Consider the following 12,900-nt stretch of genomic DNA (forward strand, 5'->3'; position numbering starts at 1 on the left):
AATCAAAGCAAAATCATATGAAATTAATAATCATCAACTCTCTAACCCATAAGAATCCGAACTACATCAAAACCCTAACCCAAAATAGGTTAGTTCATGGCTAAATCGATCAAACAATTAAAAGAAATGAAAAATTCCAAGTTCAACATCATGGACACAAGAGAAAAGGAAAAGAATCTTCCCAATTGACGAATCCACTGATTTCACCTCGAATCTTCACACTTTGTTTAATCCAAAAATCACTCAAATATTAATCTAAGAAAATGTAAAACTGCTCTCTATTTCTCCACGAACACCCTAAACAAAAAGACTAAGTATCTCTTTTATTCCTTGCCCAAAATCTTAAAACTTAGCCTAAAAACGAAACTGTGCATTTTACAAAAACTGGAGAACGCAGACTTCGCTGCGGTGAAGAAGGAATCTCGCCGCGGTGACAAAAGAGCTGAATCTGGTGCGTCACTGGCCCATTTCGCCGCAGTGAAGCTTCCTGAAGAATTCTAAAATTATAGAATTGCCCTCCGCTTGCTTTTGAGTCCAGAAACTGCAAACTGTCTTTATTCGCTCAAAATGTCCATTTTAACCTGAAACACGAAATGTAAAGAATTAAGTAGCAATTCAGGCAAAAATAGACTAAGAAGTATCTAAAATCTGGCCTAAAAGCTTAAATAAACTAGCATAATCCTCGGATTTTCAAATACCCCCAAACTAAGGACATGCTCGTCCCCGAGCATCAGGTATAAAACAAGATAAAAGAAAAACACAAACGTTCAAAAACACAAAATAGCAAATGAGACAAATTAAATAAGAGAAACAAAAGACTCGACTCACAAAACAATTGCCTAGAATTTATAACAATCTCAAAAGTTGTTGCAAAATTATTAATAGAAAAATGTTTAACACTCCAAGAAGTTATAAGTTGCATCGACTTTCTTTCTTAATTGGTCCCCCGAGTAGGTAATCCCCACTTCAATCCACCTTCCGACTTCCCGGATTATTTTATGTAGGAATGCAAAGTTTATCAAATGGTGGCAGACTCCATAAGCCTAAATATCGAACTACTCTTCACTAATGAGGACTAGATAAAGATAAGAATCAAAAGGTCTTTACAAGCTTGTAACGCTAGGCTCGGGAAGTGGGTTCCAAGAAACAGGATAAGAATAACAAAGTAAGAGAACTTGGTTTTCCTCATGCAAACACTCAAATCAAATCGAACTCCACTTCTTCTCAACCACCAATCAACATGTCCACTAATTTACAACCCTCAAACTTGTATCTTTCTTATTTCTGATACCCTAAATGCGTAGCTGGGAAGTGCATCTAAGGTATACATGGCGTTGTTAAACCAGAGGTCGTCAAGTATTGCTAGACAGTTTTTAAGGCAGTTACTGGTTTCCAGCCGAAATACCCTTAAACTTGGCAAAAGATTTTTTTTTTTTTTTTTGAATCAATAAGAAAGCTGAAACATGCACACATGCACATCCCCACTGATTTTTACCAACACTCCACAACCCCCAACCAATTTCTTCGCACGCGTGGGTTGTGACAACCACACTTTCTACCAAAACTCGTAATAAGCTTGAAGAACAATAAAGTCTCTTAATGATAAAACAGGTAGGACTGTGTTTTAGGCTAAAAATCCGGATAGAGTAGACATTAAGTTCAAAGAACGAAAAACAAGGCTAAATTGTGTTTAAAGGGCTCAACAGGCTAACTAGCGATGACAACAACAAGGGTTGGCTTGAAAGNAAACTTTACCTAAGTACATAAAATGAATCTAAGCATGCCGAAAAAGTGAAAATGGTGGTTGAACCACTCAACAAACCTCAATCAAAATTCAGTCAATAAACCTAAACTTGAAGCAATGCTTAACATTTCTCAACAATAAAAACGCAACAATCCAATTCGCATCATTGATTTATACAATTCATCATCGACAAAAACAATCAAACCACAGTAAAATAAACAAAATCAAAAATTTTCTAATTTTCCTACCCCAAACAAAAGATGACATTGTCCCCAATGTCCCATTACGCATAAATTAGGAATAGAAAAACAAAAATAACAAAGGTACGAGATAGTTCCCTGATTAATCTATGAAGTTTCGCTCCACAATGCACACCCGATCTGTGACCTTTGCATCACCCAACATCTGTCAAAACAATTGAAACTATGGTGTCCACTAGGTTAGAAAAATCCACTGACTAATATGAAAGTATTACAACCTAATCTCGTCCTTGCACAAACTACAAATTAAAAGAAAAATGAAACAATGAAAACAACTACAACAATCCAAAACAAAAATATAAACTGAGTTTAATGTTATGAAAAACAAAATCAACTAAAAACAAATAAAAATAAAGAATAACAAAATAGGTGTTCCGGTGCTCATTCTTCGCCTCCCTCGTCTTCCTCTTCCGACTCGAAGCCCATCCACTCATCTGAATCCTAGTCAGCCCATTGGAATCCTGAAGTGTCAACGTTGAGCTTGTTGAAGCTACTCTTCTGCATATCTTACATCATCTGGGTTTGCTCAGCCAACCAATCCTGACGTTTTTCCATACGTTTCATCATACCCATCATCTGTTGTATCATCTCCTTCTGTGTAGCTGTGGAGCTGGAGGATGTGACAGGGCCTTGTGTGGTTCTTTGCCATTTTGTTCCTGCTCTTGGTTGCTCAGCTTCTAGACGTTCAAGATGCTTCTGAAAATAATATGAATCGAGGATGGGGGCAGCATGGATACGTTGCTCATTAGCATCCACCTTGGCTCCAGCTCTAATGCACAAGGCTGTAATGAGATGCGAGAAAGAGTAACTTGATCGCCTTGGTTTGGCGGCATGATAAATGTTGTTCAAGATAATTCGTCCCACATTTATACGCTTCCTTGTGGCAATAGAATAAAGCAATAATGCTTTCTCGTAAGTTACCGTGCTATAGTGCGTTTTCGGCATCAACCTCGCACTAACAAAATACTGCCATAGTCGAGCCATCGGTGTCAAATAAGTTCTCTTAATGGTTTTCTTTTGTTTCTTAGACACTGACCAAGTTGCATCCGGTTTTGCAATGACCGGAAGAATGATACTATCCTGAAACTGTGACCCCCTAAACCTTTCGTACTCATCCGGATCAATCCCAAGTAGGTTGTAAAACTTATTGATCACATCTTCTGTAAATGGCACATCAACCCCTCTCACAAATGCAGTACCCTCCTCACAATCCGGGAGGTTGGCATAAAACTCCCTTACTAGTGGCTCTACAGCCGGTTGTGCAGGAGCACTCATAAACAGTTCCCATTGTCTCCCTCGACTCCAGTCCAAAGCCTAACTCGCGGTTAATCCACGCTCATGAATTAAGCCCTTATCTCTTCTTTGGATAGCCCTTTGATATTGTTTATGGGCCTCTTCATTCACAAAGCGGTTGTCCACTTTCTTTCCTTTTCCCTTGCCCTTGTATGAAACCTTAACTTTGAGTGCCATTTTCTATAATTCAACTACATAGCGCAACCCAAAAATTCAAGCCTAGGTTCCCCTCAACAAACAATTCAAACCTGGAAAAGAAAATTGAAAACACTTCCAAAAATTCGCAATTGGACCCCCAAACTACGATTTCTCCAAATTCAACAAAACACTTCAAAACTCAAAACCCACACTCCTAAATACCACAACATGCACAATCAACCCTTCCTCAACAAAATCGAACTCACAATCACCCAAAAATTCGCAAGTCAACCAATAATCAATTTTTCAGATCTACAAATTAAAACTTGAAATTGTGCGAAAATGAGTTTAGGGAACTTGAGATCTTACCAATACGAAGGATTATTCGCCACCAATTTACCCAGAATCAGCCCAGATTGGAAAGCCCCAAATTTCTTGAACCTAAAATTTTCGTGAAATTTTCGAAAAATTTGTTGTTGAAATGAGTTGTTTTGGTGTTTAGGAGGGTTAAGGACTGAAAACTTTGGTTGGGAAAACACTTGGAAGGCGAAGGATTGAAATTGTAAATTTTTTCTCTCAAATGGATTTGAAAAGTCGCGTGAAAAATGAAAAACCAAAGTGGGTATTTATAGAAAACAGTCTTCGCCGTGGCAAATTCTTCGTTCATAGAACCCTAATTTGAAACCTAGGTTTCGCCGGGGCAAAAAATTACAGTGGCTAATCGCCACGGCGAGGAAAAATCTTCGCCGCGGCGAAATTGCCTTAGAGAAATTTTGTCCAACCTGCTTCGCTGCGGTGAAGAAAAATTCTTCACCGGGGCGAAAAATTACAATAGCTGCAACATATTTTCAGGTTGCTTCGCCCCGGCGATGAACAATCTTCGCCACAGCGAAGTCTGGGACTTTTCAAAACTTATTTTTACACAACGTGTTTCGCCGCGGCAAAGAATACTTCTTCGCCCAGGCGAAGTCTGGAGCATTTTCTTTCCTTGCATTAGCTGAAAACTTCACCTGAAACACCCAAAAACACACAAATTAAAAAAAAAAAAATTCAAACTCATCAGACAATCAAACACATTCAAACACACTGAAATAAAAATAGAAGAACAAAAATTAAAACACTTGGGTTGCCTCCCAAGAAGCGCTTGTTTATAGTCGGTAAGCTCGACTCTCTCAATTTTTCACGTCAGTCCGGATTATCCAAGTACATCACATCCCAGAATTTTCCCTTGTGCTCGAGCTTCTTTTGCTGATGATCTTTTTCACCCAGAGTCCTTGTTGAGAGTTTCACCACCCATTTCCATCCCTTGGTCATTACTTTGGTGGTTCGACTTTTCTCACTGACTGCTTTCCGTTTTCTTGACTTTCCCTCACCCTTTTTGAGCTGAGAGATCTAGTCCTTGTGAAAACACAATCTCAACTTTGGCTTATCTTGGAATTCTGTGCAACCCCTTCCGTTATGGTCCTCACTCTCGAACTGATTCGGTTTGACAATGCAGCTCTTAATTTCCACATTTGGATTGTTCAGTTGGAAGGTTTCCATCATTGCCTGGTCCACCACATCGATTTTTAAACATGACTCTTGTTTAGGTGGAGCTCTCATTGATTCAAGGACATTAAATGTTATTTCTTCATCTTGCATCCTCATGATCAACTTCCCTTCTTGAACGCGATTAAAACTCTTCCAGTCGCCAGAAATGGTCATCCCAAGATAAGAGGAATCTTTTTGTCTTCTTCCATATCCAACACAAAGAAATCTGTAGGAAAAATAAACTTGTCCACCTTAATCAACACATCCTCCACAATGCCCCTCGGATGCTTTATTGATCGATCTGCAAGTTGCAAGCATATGGTTGTCGGCTTCACTTCACCAATTCCTAATTTCCTGAAAACAGAAAAAGGCATAAGGTTAATGCTAGCACCTAGGTCACATAAAACTCGATCAAATGTGATATCTCCTATAGTGCAAGAAATAGTAAAACTCTCTGGATCTTTGAGCTTCGGGGGTAACTTCTTCTGTAAGATGGCACTGCATTCCTCCGTGAGCATCATCGTTTCCTCATCTTCTAACTTCCTCTTGTTCGATAAGATTTCCTTAAGAAATTTCACGTAGCTCGGCATCTACTGCAATGCATCTGCAAAAGGAATGTTAATATGTAGTTTCTTAAAAACATCAAGAAATTTAATAAACTGCTTATCCTAATTTTCTTTTCTGAGTCTTTGAGGAAAAGGTACGGGTGGTGTGTGATGCGCCAACTCTAGTGGTATCTCGGGGAATGGAAATTTCTCTTTCCTTTTCTTTTTCCCCTCTTCCTGCTTCTGTTCATCTTTCCTTGGGCTGGGTGGTTTCTCTTCAGCAATGATTTCTTCATCAACTTCCTCATCAGATTCTTCATTTTTCTTTGATGGATTTTCCTCTTTCCTTGATTTTGCCACCTCTGCTAAAACTGTCCCACTTCTCAATGAAATTGCATTTACTTGCTTACGTGGGTTAGTCACTGTGTTGCTTGGTAAAGAACCTTACGGTCTTTCATTTAGCTTCTCGGCCAACTGGCCCATCTGCACCTCAAGATTCCGAATGTACGCCCCTTGATTTCTAAAATTCGTCCTCGTATCATTCATAAAATCTGTGGTCTCCTGCTTGAACTTCCCAAACATGTCCTCCAACTTTGTCACTCTTGGATCTCCTGATTGATTATTTACCTCTGGTTGGTTATTTGGCAATGTCTTTTGGTTCCATTGATTAATTTGCTTGTTCTGATTGCCCCAAGCCAGATTTGGATGATTTCTCCACCCCGGATTGTATGTGTTGGAATACAGGTTGTTTGGTTGCCTCTGATTTCCTGCCAAATAGTTCACTTGCTCCGATGATGAAGATGACAAAGCAAATGTGTTCCCCACTTGACACTCGCTGCTCACATGGTTCCCTGCACAAAAATCACAAGTTAGTTGAGGTGCTTGAGTAGAGTTTACTTACATATTTCCCAACTATTTCTGAAGTGCCGTGAGTTGGGCTGAGATGGCTGTGAAGGCATCAACTTCATGAAGACCCGTATATTTTCTTTTTATTTTTCTCTCATTTGGTCTTTGATAGTTGTTGCTTGCCAAAACCTCAAGCAACTCATAAGCCTCCTCTGGTGTCTTATTCTGCAAGGCTCCTCCTGATGTTGCATCCACCATGGTTTGCACATTACCCATGAGTCCATTGTAGAAAGTTTGGACTTGAAGCCAAACTGGCAACCCATGGTGTGGACATTTCCTCATCAATTCCTTGTACCTCTCCCAAGCTCATACAATGACTCGAATTCATCTTGTAGAAATGATGTGATATTATTTCTCAGTTTTGCTAATTTTGTTGGAGGGAAGAACTTGGTCAGGAACTTCTGTGCTAGATCATACCAAGTCGTGATAGTCCCCGATGGTAGTGCAATTAACCACCCCTTTGCTTTATCCCCCAATGAGAATAGGAATAACCTCAACCTAATGGCGTCATCTGACACTCCGTTTGACTTTAAGGTGTCACAAATTTCCAAGAAGTTCGCAATATGTTGATTCGGATCTTCCTTCAAATCACCATTAAACCTTACCGACTGTTGGATCATCTGGATGATTGCCAGCTTTATTTCAAATGTGTTGGCTTGGACTGTTGGTCTCGTAATGCTCGAACCATTGCCATTAACCGTGGGAACTGAAAATTCCTTTAGTGTCCTATTTTCTGGTTCTACCATTTCAACAGCTATTTTTTCTGTTTCAACCACTATGTCCTCTCTTTCTCTTTTTTCTCTGTTAAGTCGTCTGGCAGTTCTCTCAATCTCAAGATCAACAGGAACCACTGGCTGACATCTCGCTCTTCGCATAAACTACACAAAACAAAACGAAAGAAAGTGAGATCACAAACCAACTGAAAATTGAAAACAAAAATTAAAACTTCAATCCAGCTAACTATAGAAAAACTCAATGTTAACTTAAAACTCAATCCCTGGCAACGGCGCCAAAAACTTGATGCGTGTTTACTACAACATGCAAAAATAGCAAGTGCACTAATCGCGCAAAGTAATAGAGTGATGAGTGAATATCATTCCCACGAGGATTGTTGCTAAGCACTAAGTTTTCTACCGTTTTCAAGTTGAAGCAATCGAATTCTTTTGGATTTAAGGGAGCAATTTAAACTATAACTAAAACAAAATTTTACTAAAATAAAATTTTACTATGAAAGCAAGATTTAAAACGGGATAAAATCAATTCAAACAAACGGGTAGGGTTTTGACTTCATTCGGACTCTATGGGTTAAACCTAAAGAATCAAACTAAATTCATATTCACATGCATTGATTGTAAATTGAACTCTCTAAGGTGTCCAACATACCTTCTCAAGCTATGTTTTCCTACTCTTCCCTATTAACCTTCCGTACCCAACAAATTGAAAGTTAATTAATAAATCTAAGCTCATTAAGCACAAGAATCCTATATTGATTTCATTGGTTCTTGAATCTATCTCTAGCATCCAATAATACAATGGTGATTACCCAAAAAGCTTAACATGAATTATCTCTCAATCTTCATCATGTTCATCACATAAAAACAATAAATACAGAATAACCACACAATCAAAGCAAAATCATATGAAATTAATAATCATCAACTCTCTAACTCATAAGAATCTGAACTACATCAAAACCCTAACCCAAAATAAGTTAGTTCATGGCTAAATCGATCAAACAATTAAAAGAAACAAAAAATTCCAAGTTCAACATCATGGACACAAGAGAAAAGGAAAAGAATCTTCCCAATTGACGAATCCACTGATTTCACCTCGAATCTTCACACTTTGTTTAATCCAAAAATCACTCAAATATTAATCTAAGAAAATGTAAAACTGCTCTCTATTTCTCCACGAACGCCTTAAACAAAAGACTAAGTATCTCTTTTATACCTCGCTCAAAATCTTAAAACTTAGCCTAATAAAGAAACTGTGCGTTTTACAAAAACTGGAGAACGCAGACTTCAACGCGGCGAAGAAGGAATCTCGCCGCAGCGACAAAGGAGCTGAATCTGGTGCGTCACTGGCCCATTTCGCCGCGGCGAAGCTTCCTGAAGAATTCTAAAATTACAGAATTGCCCTAAGCTTGCTTGTGAGTCCAGAAACTCCAAATCTGTCTTTATTCGCTCAAAATGTCCATTTTAACTTGAAACACGAAATGTAAGGAATTAAGTAGCAATTCAGGCAAAAATAGACTAAGAAATATCTAAAATCCGGCCTAAAAGCTTAAATAAACTAGCATAATCCTCGGATTATTAGTTAGCGACCAGCTTGGGGATGTTGAGGTTGCACCTCCGAGACCTGGGGATGAAGGCCAATGATTGCCTCTGCTTTTCTTATGCTCGCTAATATGTACTTTTTTATTTTTTGATAAATAAAGAGACCATTTCCTTAATCATTTGTGAGTACTCATAATTTAACGTACCCCACAAACATTACATATGCAGACACGAGGTCGATTTCTAACTGTTTACAATAGTATTTGTACGGTAATATCTATGCGAACAGAACTATATACACGTGGGAAAAGATACTACAAAAGAACTTGTGTTATTTACAAGTCTTGAGAAAAGTAAAGTCTTTACAGGAGAATTACAAAATGAGTTCGGAATTACTGATAATATGGGCAGAGATGTTCAGCATTCCAAGCTCGCAGTACTTCGGAACCATTTAGCCTTTTGAGGTGATAAGTGCGCGGTCTTATTATTTTGGCGATGTGGTACAGGCCTTCCCAATTCGGCCCCAATACTCCTGTACTCAGTTCTCACGTATCGAGAAGGACTTCCTTCCTTCAAAACAAGGTCACCGACCTGGAAGTCTCTTTTTCTAACCTTAGAGTCGAAGAACCTTTTCGCGCACTGTTGATAGGTTGATATTCTTAGCTGAGCCTTGTTGCGATGTTCTTCAACTAAATCCAAACTTGAGCGCATAAGCGCTTCATTGTCTGCTTCGTTGAACAGGTTTCTTCGAAGTGAACCAGTTCCTACCTCCACAGGGATCATCACCTCACAGCCATATGCTAGCGAGAAAGGTGTTTCTGAGATAGAGGTTCTTGGAGTTGTCATGTATGCCCATAGGACTTCAAGGAGGTCGTCAACCCAATTACCCTTGGTAGCGTCAAGTTTGGCTTTCAAAGTGTGCTTGATGGTCTTGTTGACAGCTTCAACCTAACCATTTGCTTGCGGTCTTGTGACTGAGACGAAATTTTTGTGGATTCCCAACTCGTCGCAAAACTGCTTGAATTCCTCGTTATCGAACTGCTTCCCATTATTAGAGATAAGGGTATAAGGAATTCCATAACGGCACACTATGTTTTTAAAAACAAAGTCCTTGAGCTTTTTGGTAGTGACTGTGGTCAGAGGTTCAGCCTCGACACACTTGGTGAAGTAATCCACTACAACCATCGCATACTTGACTCCTCCTTTGCCAACTGGCATGGGTCCAATAAGATCGATTCCCTACATGGAGAATGGTCAGGGGCTGGTCATGGTTACCAGTTGGTAGGAAGGAGCTCGCAGTATGTTCGCGAACCGCTGGCACTTGTCACACTTTTTAACAAAGTTGTAGGTGTCTTCTTGGAGTAGAGGCCAGTAACTATTCGCCAATTGTTGATGCTAGATTTTGACACCAACTATTCGCACATGGGAAATGCTGAGCGGACTCAGAAGTTACACGTGAGTATGGGGGTGTTTAAATGAATAAGGGGTGAAAAACAATGTTTAAAGTGGTTCGAATGCCCAAAAAGCAAATCTTACGTCCACTGGTATTGTATTAATGTATGAAGTCAGGTCACGTTCAGCGAGCTGAATTATAGCTTGGAGAATACAAGAGGGAGAGAGAGAGAGAGAGAGAGAGAGAGAATATGCTATTTCAGAGTAAAATTAGCCAATCCCACAAACGGGAGAGGAGCCTTCTATTTATAGTGGGATGAATTAAGGTAATGATTACTACTAAATATATGAGTGGGGCAGATGCCATGCAAATCCTTCTCTGCGTCCCATTGCTCACCTGCCCGAGTGATTTCCTCGACTTGTACAGAGATTGGACACGTGGACCTTTTCTAGCCTTTCGCCAACCTGGCGCATACCCACTGCACTGACAAGAGCATGCTGCTCACGTCATCACACGACATGGCTGCATCTGAGCGGTTGTAAAACCTTCTCAAGCTCTGACTGGTCTTGCTGACAAGGCTCGACGTCAACCCTACTTTCTCAAGCATAACAACAATAGATAGTGATATTACATCATATATATGATGATTAACATGGGCTGCGAGGTCCCACTCCTATTGTTGGAACTTGATAAGTTTTTGGCTTTATTGCATCCCAGATTTGAGTGATTTGGGAGGTGGTGTTAGGTCTGCAAAGATGGTTTTGTTTAGTTGGTGTCTTATATTTAGTTTGTGGGTTTGTGATCGGTAAACGGCATTTAGCGGAAGCGTTAAAGCGAAGCTTTGGCCGATTAAAAAACAAAAAAAGAACTTGTTCGTTGAGAGATTTTTATCTTATCTTGTTAGTCGATTTGATTTTGAGAAACATTTTGTCACTACTAGAAAACAATTCTTTTAAGATGGTATTTTCAGACTAGATTACAACGGATTTCATTGTTATATTAGGGTTTGGCTCTTGATATCCCCTTTTTCTCTGATCCTAGGTTGATCCATCTCAGGGAATTCAGAGTCATGAGGTCTTAGTGACAAAGTGAAATCTGGTAGTTCTGGTGTTTGAAGAGCCCCGCATCATTGAAAATGATGCAATGTAACATAAATATCAAGTTTTCATATTTTCTGGAAAGAATTTATCTATGAGCCAGAGAGAGTACAATGAACTAAAATTAAATAGAAAATACAGTAGTAGACACTTACATCTGAGACTTCCTTGATGCAACATCTGGTATTTTTTTATGCAAATGGTTTATAGCGCCTCAGAGTGAAAGAGATGTTGACAAAGCAAAAACAAATTTTGACACTTTTTGTGATATCATTGTTGATCCAACGATGATAAGAGATGTTGAGTTAGTATTAAATTATCTTTAACTGCCACTATTACCGTTGGATTAATAATGATGAATTGTTCAAGCTTCTTATAATTAATTACTATATAAATATTATAATTATTAATATAAATAATTTAAAATAATAATTAGTAAAATTAAGATGATGAAAATGGTATTCAATATTTTATAATTTTAAAAAAAAAAAATTAATACTGGACTGTGGTCTCTTAACAAAAGCTTTAAATTAAATAAATTTTATATTTTTATTTATAATACTGGATTAATTATGAAATTGGATTTGTTAAATAAAATATTGAATTACTAAACGGGCCGAAAGAGTCAGAGCCGAAGAAGCTGATTGGGCCAGGCCACACATGGAAAGCAGGACAGTTTGTGTAGTCCATATGATTCACTAAAAACATCCCATTTGTACTACTTGTACTGAAACTCCAAACTCAAATAATACCAATCTAGTACTACCATTATTTTGCTTTCTTTCTCTTCCTTATTGTACTACATAATGTAAACCGATTTTCAGAATAATAAAAATAAATATTTCGTTATATTGATTTCATGATGTTTGCGATTGATTTATATATACATAGCAGTAATAGCCATGGGGTGAAAGAAAATAATACGTTGAAATTACATGGAAAAGCATGAGTTGCTGCTACTTCTAAGAGTAGTCACTTTAACTACGGGGGCATTTTTGGAGTAACGAACAGTTTCCCATCTTCTGCGAGCAGCTGGTCTTGGGAGATTCTCAGGCACAATAGTCTCTAGCGAATTGAGATGCCATGGCGGACACATTCTTTTATCACTCCATCTTGGAACCTTATTGTTTTGTTGTTCTGAATCTGCAACTTCTTCAATGACTAATGGTAACCTCATGTCTTGTTGGGCAAGAGCAATACTTGTGTCTTCTAAACTTCCCATTTCTATTCCGATTATCATGCAGCACGCCATGCCCACCACGCACGCCTTTCTCCACTTCTCATTCTTCACGCCATGCCTGCACACATAAAATTAAAAATATTTTAACAAGTTGAAGAGGGAGATGGTGATGATGCTGATGAAGATTGTTAATGGTTGATTATATATTACCGTGGAAGTTGAGTTGGTTTTGAAGGGAGAGACGGGGGATTAGAGAGATGGAGGCAGCAATTAGTTGTTATAATGGCCATGAAGATTCTGATCTCTGACTCTATTAATATAAATTAACTTCCTATGCGTATATATATATATACAGAGAGCAGAGAGTGGTTGGTCAGATTACGGTAGTTGATGAAGAGGACCTGAACGGTGGCCGTTTGTGAGTTGAAACCTCCAATTACGGCACCTGTTTGCTATTGCTGGCCGTCTCTTGCCACATTTTTCTCTTTGGGGACGCGTGTTGGAAATGCCTTTCTGTTGAGTGTCGAATCGATCATAT

General features: G+C 38.7%; 1 protein-coding gene and 1 non-coding gene across 2 annotated transcripts; one reads left to right on the forward strand and one right to left on the reverse strand.

Moving 5' to 3' along the window:
* The first annotated feature begins 6,672 nt into the window (after nt 1-6,672).
* Nucleotides 6,673-6,778, forward strand: LOC116131997. Its single transcript, XR_004128344.1, has one exon. It is a non-coding gene; the product is annotated as a small nucleolar RNA R71 (small nucleolar RNA).
* Nucleotides 6,779-12,013: 5,235 nt separating this feature from the next.
* LOC116131877 lies at nt 12,014-12,652 on the reverse strand. The gene is made up of 2 exons (XM_031417539.1): nt 12,573-12,652; nt 12,014-12,480 (listed from the first exon to the last, which is right to left on the reverse strand). The coding sequence occupies exons 1-2, from the start codon at nt 12,650-12,652 to the stop codon at nt 12,114-12,116; spliced, it is 447 nt and encodes a 148-aa protein (XP_031273399.1). The 3' UTR covers nt 12,014-12,113.
* Between the last annotated feature and the right edge of the window lie 248 nt (nt 12,653-12,900).

The sequence above is a fragment of the Pistacia vera genome, unplaced genomic scaffold (genome assembly GCF_008641045.1).
Source record: "Pistacia vera cultivar Batoury unplaced genomic scaffold, PisVer_v2 Contig246, whole genome shotgun sequence".
Taxonomy (NCBI): domain Eukaryota; kingdom Viridiplantae; phylum Streptophyta; class Magnoliopsida; order Sapindales; family Anacardiaceae; genus Pistacia; species Pistacia vera.